Below are 20,066 nucleotides of genomic sequence, written 5' to 3'. Positions count from 1 at the left end.
CTGGGGAGGATGAGGAGACAGCGAGGAAGGCTTCCTAGGTGGCCCCCACTCACAACCAGAGTTCTGTGGAGGTCATGACCTGTGGGTACGGTAGGGCTTGGGGTCATGACCTGTGGGTACTGTAGGGCTTGGGGTGTAGCGCTAGCCCAGGGGCACACTGGGGTCATGACCTGTGGGTACGGTAGGGCTTGGGGTGTAGCGCTAGCCCAGGGGCACACTGGGGTCATGACCTGTGGGGTATAGCACCAGTTCAGGCAAGGGTTCCAAGAGGTGCATAACAAATTGAAACGGGCCATTGGCTGCCCCATTGAGCCAGTAAACAGATCATATGGAGGAGGAATCTACTGTCCCATTGAGACAGTAAACAGATCATATAGAGGAGGAGGAATCTACTGCCCCATTGAGACAGTAAACAGATCATATGGAGGAGGAATCTACTGCCCCATTGAGACAGTAAACAGATCATATAGAGGAGGAATCTACTGCCCCATTGAGACAGTAAACAGATCATATGGAGGAGGAATCTACTGCCCCATTGAGACAGTAAACAGATCATATAGAGGAGGAATCTACTGTCCCATTGAGACAGTAAACAGATCATATAGAGGAGGAATCTACTGCCCCATTGAGACAGTAAACAGATCATATAGAGGAGGAGGAATCTACTGTCCCATTGAGACAGTAAACAGATCATATAGAGGAGGAGGAATCTACTGCCCCATTGAGACAGTAAACAGATCATATAGAGGAGGAATCTACTGCCCCACAGACAGTAAACAGATCATATAGAGGAGGAATCTACTGTCCCATTGAGACAGTAAACAGATCATATGGAGGAGGAATCTACTGCCCCATTGAGACAGTAAACAGATCATATAGAGGAGGAATCTACTGTCCCATTGAGCCAGTAAACAGATCATATAGAGGAGGAGGAATCTACTGCCCCATTGAGACAGTAAACAGATCATATAGAGGAGGAATCTACTGTCCCATTGAGACAGTAAACAGATCATATAGAGGAGGAATCTACTGTCCCATTGAGACAGTAAACAGATCATATAGAGGAGGAATCTACTGTCCCATTGAGACAGTAAACAGATCATATAGAGGAGGAATCTACTGTCCCATTGAGACAGTAAACAGATCATATAGAGGAGGAGGAATCTACTGCCCCATTGAGACAGTAAACAGATCATATAGAGGAGGAGGAATCTACTGTCCCATTGAGACAGTAAACAGATCATATAGAGGAGGAATCTACTGTCCCATTGAGACAGTAAACAGATCATATAGAGGAGGAATCTACTGTCCCATTGAGACAGTAAACAGATCATATAGAGGAGGAATCTACTGTCCCATTGAGACAGTAAACAGATCATATGGAGGAGGAGGAATCTACTGCCCCATTGAGACAGTAAACAGATCATATAGAGGAGGAGGAATCTACTGCCCCATTGAGACAGTAAACAGATCATATGGAGGAGGAGGAATCTACTGTCCCATTGAGACAGTAAACAGATCATATAGAGGAGGAATCTACTGCCCCATTGAGACAGTAAACAGATCATATAGAGGAGGAATCTACTGTCCCATTGAGACAGTAAACAGATCATATAGAGGAGGAGGAATCTACTGCCCCATTGAGACAGTAAACAGATCATATAGAGGAGGAATCTACTGCCCCATTGAGACAGTAAACAGATCATATAGAAGAGGAGGAATCTACTGCCCCATTGAGACAGTAAACAGATCATATAGAGGAGGAATCTACTGCCCCATTGAGACAGTAAACAGATCATATAGAGGAGGAGGAATCTACTGCCCCATTGAGACAGTAAACAGATCATATAGAGGAGGAATCTACTGTCCCATTGAGACAGTAAACAGATCATATAGAGGAGGAGGAATCTACTGTCCCATTGAGACAGTAAACAGATCATATAGAGGAGGAATCTACTGCCCCATTGAGACAGTAAACAGATCATATAGAGGAGGAGGAATCTACTGCCCCATTGAGACAGTAAACAGATCATATAGAGGAGGAATCTACTGCCCCATTGAGACAGTAAACAGATCATATAGAGGAGGAATCTACTGCCCCATTGAGACAGTAAACAGATCATATAGAGGAGGAATCTACTGTCCCATTGAGACAGTAAACAGATCATATAGAGGAGGAATCTACTGCCCCATTGAGACAGTAAACAGATCATATAGAGGAGGAATCTACCAGCCCACCAGGTAATATCAATCAATAGACAGTTTACTTTAAGACATTTGTATGAAAGTCAACTTTATTTTACAGCCTGGGTTCAATAAGACAGTACACAGAGAGGAGAGGTTTCACTATCCTGATCAATCAATTACTGATATCAACCAAAGACTGGGCCTCTGATCCACTCATATTATGAGTGAGGAGATGCAGAGGGAGTATTAGATCACAACATCAAGACATCCTGAAGGACGATGAAGATGATGGGGAGAAAGAGCAAGTCGAGTTCGATCAGAACGTCATGGAGACGGGAGAGATTTAGACTAAGGAGAGAGGAGAGAGAGATTTAGAGAGAGGAGAGAGAGATTTAGACTAAGGAGAGAGAGATTTAGACTAAGGAGAGAGAGAGGAGAGAGAGATTTAGACTAAGGAGAGAGAGAGGAGAGAGAGATTTAGACTAAGGAGAGAGAGAGGAGAGAGAGATTTAGACTAAGGAGAGAGAGGAGAGAGAGATTTAGACTAAGGAGAGAGAGGAGAGAGAGATTTAGACTAAGGAGAGAGAGAAAAGAGATTTAGAGTAAGGAGAAAGAGGAGAGAGAGATTTAGAGTAAGGAGAAAGAGGAGAGAGAGATTTAGAGTAAGGAGAGAGAGAGATTTAGAGTAAGGAGAGAGGACAGGAGAGAGGAGAGAGAGATTTAGAGTAAGGAGAGAGAGATTTAGAGTAAGGAGAGAGAGAGGAGAGAGAGATTTAGAGTAAGGAGAGAGAGAGGAGAGAGAGATTTAGAGTAAGGAGAGAGAGATTTAGAGTAAGGAGAGAGAGATTTAGAGTAAGGAGAGAGAGATTTAGAGTAAGGAGAGAGAGATTTAGAGTAAGGAGAGAGAGATTTAGAGTAAGGAGAGAGAGATTTAGAGTAAGGAGAGAGAGATTTAGAGTAAGGAGAGAGAGATTTAGAGTAAGGAGAGAGAGATTTAGAGTAAGGAGAGAGAGATTTAGAGTAAGGAGAGAGGAGAGAGAGATTTAGAGTAAGGAGAGAGGAGAGAGAGATTTAGAGTAAGGAGAGAGGAAAGGAGAGAGAGGAGAGCGATTTAGAGTAAGGAGAGAGAGATTTAGAGTAAGGAGAGAGGAGAGAGGAAAGGAGAGAGGAGAGAGCGATTTAGAGTAAGGAGAGAGGAGAGAGCGATTTAGAGTAAGGAGAGAGAGATTTAGAGTAAGGAGAGAGGAAAGGAGAGAGGAGAGAGAGATTTAGAGTAAGGAGAGAGAGATTTAGAGTAAGGAGAGAGGAGAGAGAGATTTAGAGTAAGGAGAGAGGAGAGAGATTTAGAGTAAGGAGAGAGAGATTTAGAGTAAGGAGAGAGAGATTTAGAGTAAGGAGAGAGAGATTTAGAGTAAGGAGAGAGGAGAGGAGAGCGATTTAGAGTAAGGAGAGAGAGATTTAGAGTAAGGAGAGAGGAGAGAGGAAAGGAGAGAGGAGAGAGCGATTTAGAGTAAGGAGAGAGGAAAGGAGAGAGGAGAGAGCGATTTAGAGTAAGGAGAGAGGAGAGAGGAAAGGAGAGAGGAGAGAGCGATTTAGAGTAAGGAGAGAGAGATTTAGAGTAAGGAGAGAGCGATTTAGAGTAAGGAGAGAGAGATTTAGAGTAAGGAGAGAGAGATTTAGAGTAAGGAGAGAGAGATTTAGAGTAAGGAGAGAGAGATTTAGAGTAAGGAGAGAGGAAAGGAGAGAGGAGAGAGAGATTTAGAGTAAGGAGAGAGGAAAGGAGAGAGGAGAGAGAGATTTAGAGTAAGGAGAGAGGAAAGGAGAGAGGAGAGAGAGATTTAGAGTAAGGAGAGAGGAAAGGAGAGAGGAGAGAGAGATTTAGAGTAAGGAGAGAGGAAAGGAGAGAGGAAAGGAGAGAGGAGAGAGAGATTTAGAGTAAGGAGAGAGGAAAGGAGAGAGAGATTTAGAATAAGGAGAGAGAGATTTAGAGTAAGGAGAGAGGAAAGGAGAGAGAGATTTAGAGTAAGGAGAGAGAGGAGAGAGATTTAGAGTAAGGAGAGAGAGAGGAGGGCGATCAGAACATCATGGCGTCCAGGCCGTCCTCCATGAACTTCTTGTAGATGGCCATGAACCTGGCGGTAAAGGCCTCTAGATGGTAGATGGCCTTATTGCCCAGCTGCAGTCGGTGTTCGTAGTGGGCTGCCATGTGAGTCACCTCGGCCTTCAGCTGGCCGTCGCAGTTACCTAGCAGCTCTGTTACCAGGCCCTACACACAGACACAGTACCTTAACACGCCACAGAGTTAACAGCACACCCCCCCCCCCCTCCCATAGTTGGTGCTCAGTATTTGTGAGACGTACCTTCATGATGATCTCAGGAGGAATACAGTGAGTCAGCAACTCATACAGTCTCCCCCTCACCTCTAACAACCTGGGAGAGGTAGGAGAGGTGGGGAAGAGAGGTAGGAGAGGTGGGGAAGAGAGGTAGGAGAGGTAGGAGAGGTAGGAGAGGTGGGGAGAGAGGTAGGAGAGGTGGGGAGAGAGGTAGGAGAGGTGGGGAGAGAGGTAGGAGAGAGGTAGGAGAGGTGGGGAGAGAGGTAGGAGAGGTAGGGAGAGAGGTAGGAGAGGTGGGGAGAGAGGTAGGAGAGGTGGGGAGAGAGGTAGGAGAGGTGGGGAGAGAGGTAGGAGAGGTGGGGAGAGAGGTAGGAGAGGTGGGGAGAGAGGTAGGAGAGAGGTAGGGAGAGAGGTAGGAGAGAGGTAGGAGAGGTGGGGAGAGAGGTAGGAGAGGTAGGGGAGAGAGGTAGGAGAGGTAGGAGAGGTGGGGAGAGAGGTAGGAGAGGTGGGGAGAGAGGTAGGAGAGGTGGGGAGAGAGGAAGGAGAGGTGGGGAGAGAGGTAGGAGAGGTGGGGAGAGAGGTAGGAGAGGTGGGGAGAGAGGTAGGAGAGGTGGGGAGAGAGGTAGGAGAGAGGTAGGAGAGGTAGGGGAGAGAGGTAGGAGAGGTAGGGAGAGAGGTAGGAGAGGTAGGAGAGGTGGGGAGAGAGGTAGGAGAGGTGGGGAGAGAGGTAGGAGAGGTGGGGAGGAGGTAGGAGAGGTGGGAGAGAGGTGGAGAGGTGGGGAGAGAGGTAGGAGAGGTAGGGGAGAGAGGTAGGAGAGGGGAGAGGTAGGGAGGGGGTAGAGAGGGAGGAGAGGTGGGTAGAGGTGGGAAGAGAGGTAGGAGGAGGTGGGGAGAGGAGAGGTAGGAGAGGTGGGTGGAGAGAGGTAGGAGAGGTGGGGAGGAGGGAGGAGAGGTGGGGAGGAGGGAGAGAGTGGGGAGAGGAGGGAGGAGAGGTGGGGAGAGAGGGAGGAGAGGGTGGAGGAGGGGAGAGGTGGGAGAGGGAGAGAGGGTAGGAGAGGTGGGGAGAGAGGGTAGGAGAGGGAGGAGAGGGTAGGAGAGGTGGGAAGAGAGGGTAGGGAGGAGGGAGAGAGGTAGGAGGAGGTGGGGAGAGAGGTGGAGGAGGGGGGAGAGAGGTAGGGAGAGAGTGGGTGGAGAGAGGGAGGAGAGGTGTGGAGAGAGGTAGGAGAGGTGGGGAGAGAGGTAGGAGAGGTGGGGAGAGAGGGAGGAGAGGGTGGAGGAGGGAAGAGTAGGTGGAGGTGGGGAGAGAGGGTAGGAGAGGTGGGAGAGAGGGTAGAGAGGTGGGGAGAGAGGTAGGAGAGGTGGGGAGAGAGGTAGGAGAGGTGGGAGGAGAGGTAGGAGAGGTGGGAAGAGAGGGTGGAGGTGGGGAGAGAGGTAGGAGAGGTGGGGAGAGAGGGTGGAGGAGGGAAGAGAGGGTGGAGGAGGGAGAGAGGTGGGGAGGGAGGTAGGAGAGGTGGGGAGAGAGGGGAGAGGTGGGGAGAGAGGTAGGAGAGGTGGGGAGAGAGGTAGGAGAGGTGGGGAGAGAGGTAGGAGAGGGTGGAGGAGAGAGGTAGGGAGAGGTGGGGAGAGAGGTAGGAGAGGTGGGGAGAGAGGTAGGAGAGGTGGGGAGAGAGGTAGGAGAGGTGGGAAGAGAGGTGGAGAGGAGGGGAGAGAGGGGGAGAGGTGGGGAGAGAGGTGTGAGAGGTGGGAAGAGAGGTGGGAGAGGTGGGGAGAGAGGGGGAGAGGTGGGGAGAGAGGGTAGAGGTGGGAAGAGAGGGTAGAGGAGGGAAGAGTGGGGAGAGAGGGAGGAGAGGTGGGGAGAGAGGTAGGAGAGGTGGGGAGAGAGGTAGGAGAGGTGGGGAGAGAGGTGAGGAGAGGTGGGGAGAGAGGTAGGAGAGGTGGGGAGAGAGGTAGGAGAGGTGGGGAGAGGTAGGGAAGAGAGGTAGGAGAGGTAGGGAAGAGAGGGAGAGAGGTAGGAGAGGTGGGGAGAGAGGTAGGAGAGGTGGGAGGAGAGGTAGGAGAGAGGTAGGAGAGGTGGGGAGAGAGGTAGGAGAGGTGGGAAGAGAGGGTAGAGGAGGGAAGAGAGGGAGAGAGGTGGGGAGAGAGGTAGGAGAGGTGGGAGGAGAGAGGTAGGAGAGGTGGGGAAGAGAGGTAGGAGAGGAGGGGAGAGAGGTAGGAGAGGTGGGGAGAGAGGTAGGAGAGGTGGGGAGAGAGGTGGGAGAGGTGGGGAGAGAGGTGGGAGAGGTGGGGAGAGAGGTGGGAGAGGTGGGGAGAGAGGTGGGAGAGGTGGGGAGAGAGGTGGGAGAGGTGGGGAGAGAGGTAAGAGAGGTAGGAGAGGTAGGGAAGAGAGGTAGGAGAGGTAGGGAAGAGAGGGAGAGAGGTAGGAGAGGTGGGGAGAGAGGTAGGAGAGGTGGGAGAGGTAGGAGAGAGGTAGGAGGGTGGGGAGGGAAGAGAGGGTAGGAGAGGGTAGAGAGGAGTAGAGGTAGGGAAGAGAGGGGAGAGGAGGTAGGAGAGGTGGGGAGAGAGGGAGGAGAGGGTGGGAGGAGAGGTAGGAGAGGGGGGAGGAGAGATGGGGAGAGAGGTAGGAGAGGTGGGGAAGAGAGGTAGGGAAGAGAGGGAGAGAGGTAGGAGAGGTGGGGAGAGAGGTAGGAGAGGTGGGGAGAGAGGTAGGAGAGGTGGGAGGAGAGGTAGGAGAGAGGTAGGAGAGGTGGGGAGAGAGGTAGGAGAGGTAGGGGAGAGAGAGAGGGAGAGAGGGTAGGAGAGGTGGGGAGAGAGGTAGGAGAGGTGGGGAGAGAGGTAGGAGAGGTGGGGAGAGAGGTAGGAGAGGTGGGGAGAGAGGTAGGAGAGGTGGGGAGAGAGGTAGGAGAGGTGGGGAGAGAGGTAGGAGAGGAGGGAGAGAGGTAGGAGAGGTGGGGAGAGAGGTAGGAGAGGTGGGAAGAGAGGGTAGGAGAGAGGGAGAGAGGTAGGAGAGGTGGGGAGAGAGGTGGAGAGTGGGGAGAGAGGTAGGAGAGGTGGGGAGAGAGGTAGGAGAGGTGAGGGAGGGTAGAGGAGGGAGGTAGGGAGAGGAGGGAGGAGAGAGGTAGGAGAGGTAGGGAGAGAGGTAGGAGAGGGTAGGAGAGGTAGGGAGAGAGGTAGGAGAGGTAGGAGAGGTGGGGAGAGAGGTAGGAGAGGTGGGGAGAGAGGTAGGAGAGGTAGGAGAGGTGGGGAGAGAGGTAGGAGAGGTAGGGAGAGAGGTAGGAGAGAGGTAGGAGAGGTGGGGAGAGAGGTAGGAGAGGTGGGGAGAGAGGTAGGAGAGGTAGGGAGAGAGGTAGGAGAGGTAGGGAGAGAGGTAGGAGAGAGGTAGGAGAGGTAGGGGAGAGAGGTAGGAGAGGTGGGGAGAGAGGTAGGAGGTGGGGAGAGAGGTAGGAGAGGTAGGAGAGGTGGGGAGAGAGGTAGGAGAGGTGGGGAAGAGAGGTAGGAGAGGTGGGTAGGAGAGGTAGGAGAGAGGTAGGAGAGGTAGGAGAGGTAGGGAGAGAGGTAGGAGAGGTGGGGAGAGAGGTAGGAGAGGTGGGGAGAGAGGTAGGAGAGGTGGGGAGAGAGGTAGGAGAGGTGGGGAGAGAGGTAGGAGAGGTAGGGAGAGAGGAGGGAGAGAGGTAGGAGAGGTGGGGAGAGAGGTAGGAGAGGTAGGGGAGAGAGGTAGGAGAGGTAGGAGAGGTGGGTAGAGAGGTAGGAGAGAGGTAGGAGAGGTAGGAGAGGTGGGGAGAGAGGTAGGAGAGGTGGGGAGAGAGGTAGGAGAGGTGGGTAGGAGAGGTAGGAGAGAGGTAGGAGAGGTAGGAGAGGTGGGGAGAGAGGTAGGAGAGGTGGGGAGAGAGGTAGGAGAGGTGGGGAGAGAGGTGGGGAGAGAGGTGGGGAGAGAGGTGGGGAGAGAGGTGGGAGAGAGGTGGGAGAGAGGTGGGGAGAGAGGTGGGGAGAGAGGTGGGGAGAGAGGTGGGAGAGAGGTGGGGAGAGAGGTGGGGAGAGAGGTGGGGAGAGGGTGGAGAGAGGAGAGAGGTGGGAGAGAGGTAGAGGAGAGGAGAGGTAGGGAGAGAGGTAGGAGAGGTGGGGAGAGAGGTAGGAGAGGTGGGGAGAGAGGTAGGAGAGGTGGGGAAGAGAGGTAGGGAAGAGAGGGAGAGAGGTGGGGAGAGAGGTAGGAGAGGTGGGGAGAGAGGTAGGAGAGGTGGGGAGAGAGGTAGGAGAGGTGGGGAGAGAGGTAGGAGAGGTGGGGAGAGAGGTAGGGAAGAGAGGGAGAGAGGTAGGAGAGGTGGGGAGAGAGGTAGGAGAGGTGGGGAGAGAGGTAGGAGAGGTGGGGAGAGAGGTAGGAGAGGTGGGGAGAGAGGTAGGAGAGGTGGGGAGAGAGGTAGGAGAGGTGGGGAGAGAGGTAGGAGAGGTGGGGAGAGAGGTAGGAGAGGTGGGGAGAGAGGTAGGAGAGGTGGGAGAGAGGTAGGAGAGGTGGGAGAGAGGTAGGAGAGGTGGGGAGAGAGGTAGGAGAGGTGGGGAGAGAGGTAGGAGAGGTGGGGAGAGAGGTAGGAGAGGTAGGGAGAGAGGTAGGAAGAGAGGTAGGAGAGGTAGGAGAGGTAGGAAGAGAGGTAGGAGAGGTAGGAGAGAGAGGTAGGAGAGGTGGGGAGAGAGGTAGGAGAGGTGGGGAGAGAGGTAGGAGAGGTGGGGAGAGAGGTAGGAGAGGTGGGGAGAGAGGTAGGAGAGGTAGGGAGAGAGGTAGGAAGAGAGGTAGGAGAGGTAGGAGAGAGAGGTAGGAGAGGTGGGGAGAGAGGTAGGAGAGGTGGGGAGAGAGGTAGGAGAGGTAGGAGAGGTGGGGAGAGAGGTAGGAGAGGTAGGAGAGGTGGGGAGAGAGGTAGGAGAGGTGGGGAGAGAGGTAGGAGAGGTGGGGGGGGCAGAGAAAAACATTTTAGTTCAGAAACCATTTTAATAGGAAGGTTTAAGGTTTATTTTAGATTCCAGTCCTCCTCTCACCTCTGAGGACTCTGCTGGCTGACGATGGCGTTGGCCGTCTCCCTCAGGTAGACCTCCCAGTCGGTCTCCGGGATGTCCTGGTCTGCTGAGAACGGGTACCTGGAGAACACGGGTCAAAGGTTAGCAAAATGGCAACTGAGGAGTTGATCGCTATGCGACAGCGCCCCTTTTAAAATCAAAATGGTGGCACACCGAGGAAAATACAGACAGACTGACTGTGGCAGCATCACACACAGAGACAGACGACTGTTGCAGCATCACACAGAGAGACTGACTGTGGCAGCATCACACACAGAGACAGACTGACTGTGGCAGCATCACACACAGAGACAGACTGACTGTTGCAGCATCACACACAGAGACAGACGTACTGTTGCAGCATCACACAGAGAGACGTACTGTTGCAGCATCACACACAGAGACAGACTGACTGTTGCAGCATCACACAGAGAGACGGACTGTTGCAGCATCACACACAGAGACAGACTGACTGTTGCAGCATCACACACAGAGACAGACTGACTGTTGCAGCATCACACACAGAGACAGACTGACTGTGGCAGCATCACACACAGAGACAGACTGACTGTGGCAGCATCACACAGAGAGACAGACTGACTGTTGCAGCATCACACAGAGACAGACTGACTGTTGCAGCATCACACAGAGAGACAGACTGACTGTTGCAGCATCACACAGAGAGACAGACTGACTGTTGCAGCATCACACAGAGAGACAGACTGACTGTGGCAGCATCACACAGAGAGACAGACTGACTGTGGCAGCATCACACACAGAGACAGACTGACTGTGGCAGCATCACACAGAGAGACAGACTGACTGTTGCAGCATCACACAGAGAGACAGACTGACTGTTGCAGCATCACACAGAGAGACAGACTGACTGTTGCAGCATCACACAGAGAGACAGACTGACTGTTGCAGCATCACACAGAGACAGACTGACTGTTGCAGCATCACACAGAGCGACAGACTGACTGTGGCAGCATCACACACACAGACGTACTGTTGCAGCATCACACAGAGACAGACTGACTGTGGCAGCATCACACACAGAGACAGACTGACTGTTGCAGCATCACACAGAGAGACAGACTGACTGTTGCAGCATCACACAGAGACAGACTGACTGTTGCAGCATCACACACAGAGACAGACTGACTGTTGCAGCATCACACAGAGAGACAGACTGACTGTTGCAGCATCACACAGAGAGACAGACTGACTGTTGCAGCATCACACAGAGACAGACTGACTGTTGCAGCATCACACACAGAGACAGACTGACTGTTGCAGCATCACACAGAGAGACAGACTGACTGTGGCAGCATCACACACACAGACGTACTGTTGCAGCATCACACACAGAGACAGACTGACTGTGGCAGCATCACACAGAGAGACAGACTGACTGTTGCAGCATCACACAGAGAGACAAACTGACTGTTGCAGCATCACACACAGAGACAGACTGACTGTTGCAGCATCACACACAGAGACAGACTGACTGTTGCAGCATCACACACAGAGACAGACTGACTGTTGCAGCATCACAGAGACAGACTGACTGTGGCAGCATCACACAGAGAGAGACTGACTGTGGCAGCATCACACAGAGAGACAGACTGACTGTTGCAGCATCACACACACAGACGTACTGTTGCAGCATCACACAGAGAGACGTACTGTTGCAGCATCACACACACAGACGTACTGTTGCAGCATCACACAGAGAGACGTACTGTTGCAGCATCACACAGAGAGACGTACTGTTGCAGCATCACACAGAGAGACGTACTGTTGCAGCATCACACAGAGAGACGTACTGTTGCAGCATCACACAGAGAGACGTACTGTTGCAGCATCACACAGAGAGACGTACTGTTGCAGCATCACACAGAGAGACGTACTGTTGCAGCATCACACAGAGAGACGTACTGTTGCAGCATCACACAGAGAGACGTACTGTTGCAGCATCACACACAGAGACAGACGTACTGTTGCAGCATCACACAGAGAGACGTACTGTTGCAGCATCACACACAGAGACAGACGTACTGTTGCAGCATCACACACAGAGACGTACTGTTGCAGCATCACACACAGAGACGTACTGTGGCAGCATCACACAGAGAGACGTACTGTGGCAGCATCACACAGAGAGACGTAAAGTTGCAGCATCACACAGAGAGACAGACTGACTGTGGCAGCATCACAGAGACAGACTGACTGTGGCAGCATCACACACAGAGACAGATTGACTGTGGCAGCATCACACAGAGAGACGTACTGTTGCAGCATCACACACAGAGACAGACTGTTGCAGCATCACAGAGACAGACTGACTGTGGCAGCATCACACACAGAGACGTACTGTTGCAGCATCACACAGAGAGACAGACTGACTGTGGCAGCATCACACAGAGAGACGTACTGTTGCAGCATCACACAGAGGCAGACGTACTGTTGCAGCATCACAGAGACAGACTGATTGACTGTTGCAGCATCACACAGAGACGTACTGTTGCAGCCTCACACAGAGAGACAGACTGACTGTGGCAGCATCACACAGAGAGACAGACTGACTGTGGCAGCATCACACACAGAGACAGACTGACTGTGGCAGCATCACACACAGAGACAGACGTACTGTTGCAGCATCACACAGAGAGACTGTTGCAGCATCACAGAGACTGACCGTGGCAGCATCACAGAGACTGACTGTTGCAGCATCACAGAGACTGACTGTTGCAGCATCACAGAGACTGACTGTTGCAGCATCACAGAGACTGACTGTTGCAGCATCACACACAGAGAGACTTACTGTTGCACTCTGCAGGCCTCACACATCAGTAGCGCTTTGCGGAGGTTGCGTCCAGACTTCTCCGAGATCCGTTTGGCCAACTCAGGGGGGAGCAGCAGACCCTCCTTCCTACACACTGCAGACAGAACATTACACACCTGAGAGAGGAGACAGAGAGGAGACAGAACATTACACACCTGAGAGAGGAGACAGAGAGGAGACAGAGAGGAGACAGAACATTACACACCTGAGAGAGAGAGACAGAGAGACAGAGAGGAGACAGAACATTACACACCTGAGAGAGGAGACAGAGAGACAGAGAGGAGACAGAACATTACACACCTGAGAGAGGAGACAGAGAGGAGACAGAACATTACACACCTGAGAGAGGAGACAGAGAGACAGAGAGGAGACAGAACATTACACACCTGAGAGAGGAGACAGAGAGACAGAGAGGAGACAGAACATTACACACCTGAGAGGAGACAGAGAGACAGAGAGGAGACAGAACATTACACACCTGAGAGAGGAGACAGAGAGACAGAGAGGAGACAGAACATTACACACCTGAGAGGAGACAGAGAGACAGAGAGGAGACAGAACAAAACACACCTGAGAGAGGAGACAGAGAGGAGACAGAACATTACACACCTGAGAGAGAGAGACAGAGAGAGAGAGGAGACAGAACATTACACACCTGAGAGAGGAGACAGAGAGACAGAGAGGAGACAGAACATTACACACCTGAGAGGAGACAGAGAGACAGAGAGGAGACAGAACATTACACACCTGAGAGAGGAGACAGAGAGACAGAGAGGAGACAGAACATTACACACCTGAGAGAGGAGACAGAGAGACAGAGAGGAGACAGAACATTACACACCTGAGAGAGGAGACAGAGAGACAGAGAGGAGACAGAACATTACACACCTGAGAGAGGAGACAGAGAGACAGAGAGGAGACAGAAGGTGAGAATTCAAAGATTCACATTTGATGGTAGTTGAAATAATGTACCTTGCACTCACTAAACTTCCTTCCATCCCTCCCTATACCCCATCCTTCCATATCCCCCATCCTTCCAACCCTCCCTATCCCCCATCCTTCCAACCCTCCCTATCCCCCATCCATCCATCTCTCCTCTCCCCATCCCTCCATCCCCCATCCTTCCAACCCTCCCTATCCCCCATCCTTCCAACCCTCCCTATCCCCCATCCATCTCTCCTCTCCCCATCCATCCATCCCTCCATCCCCCATCCTTCCATCCCTCCCTATCCCCCATCCATCCATCTCTCCCTATCCCCCATCCCTCCCTATCCCCCATCCCCCATCCTTCCAACCCTCCCTATCCCCCATCCTTCCAACCCTCCCTATCCCCCATCCTTCCAACCCTCCCTATCCCCCATCCTTCCAACCCTCCCTATCCCCCATCCTTCCAACCCTCCCTATCCCCCATCCTTCCAACCCTCCCTATCCCCCATCCCTCCCTATCCCCCATCCATCCATCTCTCCTCTCCCCATCCCTCCATCCCCCATCCTTCCAACCCTCCCTATCCCCCATCCTTCCAACCCTCCCTATCCCCCATCCTTCCAACCCTCCCTATCCCCCATCCATCCAACCCTCCCTATCCCCCATCCATCCATCCATCCCCCATCCTTCCATATCCCCCATCCTTCCAACCCTCCCTATCCCCCATCCTTCCAACCCTCCCTATCCCCCATCCTTCCAACCCTCCCTATCCCCCATCCTTCCAACCCTCCCTATCCCCCATCCTTCCATCTCTCCTCTCCCCATCCATCCATCCCTCCATCCCCCATCCTTCCATCCCTCCCTATCCCCCATCCATCCATCTCTCCTCTCCCCATCCCTCCATCCCCCATCCTTCCATCCCTCCCTATCCCCCATCCCTCCAACCCTCCCTATCCCCCATCCCTCCCTATCCCCCATCCTTCCAACCCTCCCTATCCCCCATCCTTCCAACCCTCCCTATCCCCCATCCTTCCAACCCTCCCTATCCCCCATCCATCCAACCCTCCCTATCCCCCATCCTTCCATCCCTCCCTATCCCCCATCCTTCCAACCCTCCCTATCCCCCATCCTTCCAACCCTCCCTATCCCCCATCCTTCCAACCCTCCCTATCCCCCATCCTTCCAACCCTCCCTATCCCCCATCCATCCATCTCTCCTCTCCCCCATCCTTCCAACCCTCCCTATCCCCCATCCTTCCAACCCTCCCTATCCCCCATCCATCCAACCCTCCCTATCCCCCATCCTTCCAACCCTCCCTATCCCCCATCCATCCATCCATCCCCCATCCTTCCAACCCTCCCTATCCCCCATCCTTCCATCTCTCCTCTCCCCATCCATCCATCCCTCCATCCCCCATCCTTCCATCCCTCCCTATCCCCCATCCATCCATCTCTCCTCTCCCCATCCCTCCATCCCCCATCCTTCCATCCCTCCCTATCCCCCATCCCTCCAACCCTCCCTATCCCCCATCCCTCCCTATCCCCCATCCTTCCAACCCTCCCTATCCCCCATCCTTCCAACCCTCCCTATCCCCCATCCTTCCAACCCTCCCTATCCCCCATCCTTCCAACCCTCCCTATCCCCCATCCTTCCAACCCTCCCTATCCCCCATCCATCCATCTCTCCTCTCCCCATCCCTCCATCCCCCTACCTCCTCTGTACTGGGCAGGGGCACCCTGACGGCCAGACACCTGCTCCTGATTGGTCCAATGACTTTGGAGGTGGAGTTACAGCAGAGGATGAGCCGGCAGGTGGACATGTACTTCTCCATGGTACGACGCAATGCATGCTGGGCATCCTTAGTGAGGCGGTCCACCTCCGTCAACAGGACAACTAGGAGAGAGAGAGTGGTTGTTTTATTAAAACGGTGTCGGAACGTGAAAATCCTAACAGAGCAGTAGGCAGCATGTGTGTGTGTGAGGTGTCTGACCTTTGAACTCCCTCTGTGTGCTGGTCTGGATCTGTTGAGACTGGGCCATAGTCTTGATCAGTTCCTGGATGACCACACGGTCACTGTTACCAGCATCGCTGTTAAAATGAGGTGTTCAATATGACGTCACTGTTACCAGCATCACTGTTAAAATGAGGTGTTCAATACGACGTCACTGTTACCAGCATCACTGTTAAAATGAGACCCCACGGTCACTGAGAACACATATGTACAGTATATGGTCAAATAGACCACACACACCTTTCTTAAAGAAACACACACACCCCGTTCTTAAACACACACACACACACCCCGTTCTTAAAGAAACACAATGTCACTTAACAGCAGCACTCAGATGAGGAAAATCTCTCCAACTCAGATCGTTGAGTTCCTGGCTGTGGTGTTGATGTGAACCAGCACTGCTTCCTGTTAACCAGCACTGCTTCCTGTTTACCTTGGGTTGACTTCCAGGTGGTAGTTACTGGCTATGGTGTTGATCTCAATCTTCTTCTTAGAGGGAGCCTGCACAGAGAAGAGGATATGTATGTAAAATGAATCAGATGGTAGCATTGAGGTGTGTATGTCTCTGATGGTCTTCTCTGCGTAGTTTCTCTGTCTCGGCTCTGTGCAGTGTGTGTGTGTGTGTGTGTGTGTGTAAGGGTTGGGCGATATTACGATAGCATAGTCTAGCGACAATGATTGACAGCCTTCATCAACGGTGACGACTAGAGGACGACCGATTAAATCGGAATGGCCGATTAATTAGGGCCGATTTCAAGTTATCATAACAATTTACATAATTTTCAGACACCGATCATGGTCGATTACATTGCACTCCACGAGGAGACTGCGTGGCAGGCTGACCACCTGTTACGCGAGTGCAGCAAGGAGCCGAGGTAAGGTGCTAGCTAGCATTAAACTTATCTTATAAAAAAACTATCAATCTTCACATAATCACTAGTTAAATTGATCTATTATTTATTTATTTATTATTTTATTATTTTAAATATATTGTTAATCTGCTAAATTGTAATTATTCGATTTATTGCCTACCTCATGCCTTTTGCACACATTGTATATAGATTCTCTTTTTTTCTACCCTGTTATTGACTTGTTTATTGTTTACTCCATGTGTAACTCTGTGTTGTTGTCTGTTCACACTGGTATGCTTTATCTTGGCCAGGTCGCAGTTGCAAATGAGAACTTGTTCTCAACTAGCCTACCTGGTTAAATAAAGGTGAAATAAAAAAATAAAAAAATAAACTAGTAATATCATCAACCATGTGTAGTTATCTAGCTTGTCCTGCGTTGCATATAAATCGATTTCTTAAAATCAATACACAAGTATATATTTTTAAACCTGCATATTTAGTTAATATTGTCCTCCAGTGAAGGGAAATCTTAACGCTACAGCATATAAATGACATTCTAGATGATTCTGTGCTTCCAACTTGGTGGCGACAGTTTGGGGGGAGGCCCCTTCCTGTTTCAACACGACCATGCCCCCCCGTGCACAAAGCGAGGTCCATACAAATTCGTAACATATCATACGAACTAGATGGACATCCACAAACTAATACATACCATATGAAACGTAACATATTATACAAAATGGAGTGTCTTGGATTTTACATGTACTATGTTACGTCTACTCCTGAGTCCAGGTTGTTCTAGTGGAGTTTATTTTCTTTGGGGGGGGGCTGGCCAATAGGGGGCGATATCATCATATATCACCATGTCTTATGGGTACATTATCACGATAGGACAAAGGCTGACGTCCCCCAACCCTAGTGTGTCTGACTCCCTCTCCTCACCGTGACGGGGAGTGTGTGTGTGTGTGTGTGTCTGACTCCCTCTCCTCACCGTGACGGGGAGTGTGTGTGTGTGTGTGTGTGTGTGTAACCCTCTCCTCACCGTGATGGGGAGTGTGTGTGTGTGTGTGTGTGTAACCCTCTCCTCACCGTGATGGGGAGTGTGTGTGTGTGTGTAACCCTCTCCTCACCGTAATGGGGAGTGTGTGTGTGTGTGTGTGTGTGTGTGTGTGTGTGTGTGTGTGTGTGTGTGTGTGTGTGTGTGTGTGTGTGTGTGTGTGTGTGTGTGTGTGTGTGTGTGTGTGTGTGTGTTTAACCCTCTCCTCACCGTGACCGTGTGTGTGTGTGTGTGTGTAACCCTCTCCTCACCGTGATGGGGAGTGTGTGTGTGTGTGTGTGTGTAACCCTCTCCTCACCGTAATGGGGAGTGTGTGTGTGTGTGTGTGTGTGTGTGTGTGTTTAACCCTCTCCTCACCGTGACCGTGTGTGTGTGTGTGTGTGTGTGTAACCCTCTCCTCACCGTGACGGGGAGTGTGTGTGTGTAACCCTCTCCTCACCGTGACGGGGAGTGTGTGTGTGTAACCCTCTCCTCACCGTGATGGTGTGTGTGTGTGTGTAACCCTCTCCTCACCGTTACGGTCTGGTGTTCAATGCGTAGTTTCTCCACCCCAGCGCCGTACAGTTCTCTCAGCAGACACATGATACGAGTCTTCTTCCCTGCGCCAGACGGCCCGTACACCAACAGATGTGGGAAGTCACCACACTGGACCTGGAGCACGCACACACCAACACACACACACACACACACACACACACACACACACACACGTTATAGAAGACAGCCCCGTACACCAACAGATGAGGAAGCAGCCTAGCGGTCAGGAGCCATTGGGCCGGCAGCCTAGCGGTCAGGAGCCATTGGGCCGGCAGCCTAGCGGTCAGGAGCCATTGGGCCGGCAGCCTAGCGGTCAGGAGCGTTGGGCCAGTAGCCTAGCGGTCAGGAGCGTTGGGCCAGTAGCCTAGCGGTCAGGAGCGTTGGGCCAGTAGCCTAGCGGTCAGGAGCGTTTGGGCCAGTAGCCTAGCGGTCAGGAGCCATTGGGCCAGTAGCCTAGCGGTCAGGAGCCATTGGGCCAGTAGCCTAGCGGTCAGGAGCCATTGGGCCAGTAGCCTAGCGGTCAGGAGCCATTGGGCCAGTAGCCTAGCGGTCAGGAGCCATTGGGCCAGTAGCCTAGCGGTCAGGAGCGTTGGGCCGGCAGCCTAAAGGCCGCTGGTTCAAATCCCCGAGCCGACTTGGTGAAAAAAAAACGATTGATTTGCCCTTGAGCAAGGTACTTAAACCTAATTTATGCAGGGTAGCAATCAATAATGGCTGATCCCTGGCTCAGACCCGACTCTCGGGGGAAGTAGGATATAGAATCAACAAAATATCCAATTTGCGCATGTGTGAAATAGGACAACATGTAAGCACCCACCTGATTATCTTACTAAGTCGCCACACTGGACGTGGAACAGGGTCTCGTTCATTAGACAGGGAGGGACTACCTGGAGTCCAATAACAAATGCCTGTTTTACTTTACTGCATTAAAACGTTTTGCTACGATGTGCCCTAATAAAACTAGCCAGCAGATCTGACCCGCTTGCCTACAGATACATTAAAAGGTCGCTTCTTGTGTAAATTAAGACATCGTGGAGTTGGAGAGAAGATACGGCTCGGGAAAGCGTACCTCACTTAATCCAGAGATGAGAAAATGCGTTGTACTCCGAAATGTCCCATTATTCAGACTGTTATGCCGAGAACACTGAACGAATTTAATAAAAACCGACCGAGGTTATAAACCCAGCTGTGTTCCGACTTCTGGTCCTGTCTTGGAGACTCACAAGTTGAGCACTGTGCAGGTTTTTGTTCCAGCGCGGCAGTGATTCATGCACACCCGGTACAGTAACTTAGTTACCCTACTACAGGGTTATTGTTACACGGATACATGTCAAAGTGAAGTCAAAAGTTGTATGTTTTGGGATAATTTTGTTACATTTTAGCTAACTTTAAGACGTACTTAACTCTCACTACAGAACAGAGCCATGTTGAATATGTGGCTAGTAGATTACTGTATCTGCATCTGGCTAGCAACACTACTGGAAACCTTCTAGCTAACGTTAGCTATCTAGCTAACAAAGTAAGACAAAACTACTGCAATAGCTAGCTGGCTAAGTTAGCTAGCAAGCTGCTACCATACCGAAGCCACGGGTATCTGTGATAAGACGCTCCCTAAACAGAGAATCTAGCTAGCTAACGTTAGCCGGCCATGTTGATAAACTGGTTTGAATCTTACCAGGTTTTTCAGCTGATTTGCTTGCTCTTTGTGGTAGTCCAATTTCCCCAGAGAGGTAGGTCTGTATTTGTCCACCCACAAACTCATTTTTGTAATGTTATTTCAGACACAGTCCTCCAGTCACTGTTTTGTTTGAGCTGCTGCGTGTTATTTTTCTGATTTTAATTCCCGCGAAATATTTTTCTTTAAGGCGCGCTGTCAAATGTCTCTAAAACTACAGAGAGACATGAGGGACAAACTTCCTAGTTGGCGTTTTGAAAATACAAAATACAGCCGCTGCTGCCACCAGGTGGTGACTTGAGGTCATTTCTGGACTGAGTTTGACAAAATGTTGCTTAGATGTAGCAAAGATTCCAAACCAAGGGGTCTCCAACAGGTAGCTCGCAGTCATTTTAAAAGTAAGTGGATTTTGGGGGGATTTTTTCCACCAGAAACTGTCATAAACATAAAGTTCCGGCCTACGAGCCAATCAACGCCACAGTGATCACGTTTACATTGCGCGTAGCTGCGTTTTCTAAGTTCTTGTTCGGGGATAAACTGTTTACATGCACTTTGGACATCCCGTTCGCGAGTATCCCTGTATCCATATATAAACAGAATAT

The 20,066-nt window shown here is 51.5% G+C and overlaps 1 protein-coding gene across 1 annotated transcript; it reads right to left on the bottom strand.

Moving 5' to 3' along the window:
• Nucleotides 1–2,276: 2,276 nt before the first annotated feature.
• Nucleotides 2,277–19,707, bottom strand: rfc3 (replication factor C (activator 1) 3). The gene is made up of 9 exons (XM_055882111.1): nt 19,465–19,707; nt 17,766–17,903; nt 15,778–15,845; nt 15,324–15,421; nt 15,045–15,226; nt 12,388–12,524; nt 9,543–9,641; nt 4,548–4,617; nt 2,277–4,453 (listed from the first exon to the last, which is right to left on the bottom strand). The coding sequence occupies exons 1-9, from the start codon at nt 19,549–19,551 to the stop codon at nt 4,262–4,264; spliced, it is 1,071 nt and encodes a 356-aa protein (XP_055738086.1). The 5' UTR covers nt 19,552–19,707; the 3' UTR covers nt 2,277–4,261.
• Nucleotides 19,708–20,066: the final 359 nt, after the last annotated feature.

This window comes from Salvelinus fontinalis, chromosome 25 (genome assembly GCF_029448725.1).
Source record: "Salvelinus fontinalis isolate EN_2023a chromosome 25, ASM2944872v1, whole genome shotgun sequence".
Taxonomy (NCBI): domain Eukaryota; kingdom Metazoa; phylum Chordata; class Actinopteri; order Salmoniformes; family Salmonidae; genus Salvelinus; species Salvelinus fontinalis.
The sequence above is the reverse complement of the archived record's forward strand: the minus strand, read 5'-3'. Positions and strand labels throughout refer to the sequence as shown.

Excerpts from the sequence above, each read along its gene's own strand:
- rfc3 (XM_055882111.1), bottom strand. The coding sequence starts at position 19,551 with ATGAGTTTGTGGGTGGACAAATACAGACCTACCTCTCTGGGGAAATTG. Across the intron at positions 15,422-15,777 it reads CACCTGGAAGTCAACCCAAG|CGATGCTGGTAACAGTGACC; the intron begins GTAAACAGGAAG and ends TCATTTTAACAG. Across the intron at positions 12,525-15,044 it reads CCCTGCCCAGTACAGAGGAG|GTGTGTAATGTTCTGTCTGC; the intron begins GTAGGGGGATGG and ends CTCCTCTCTCAG.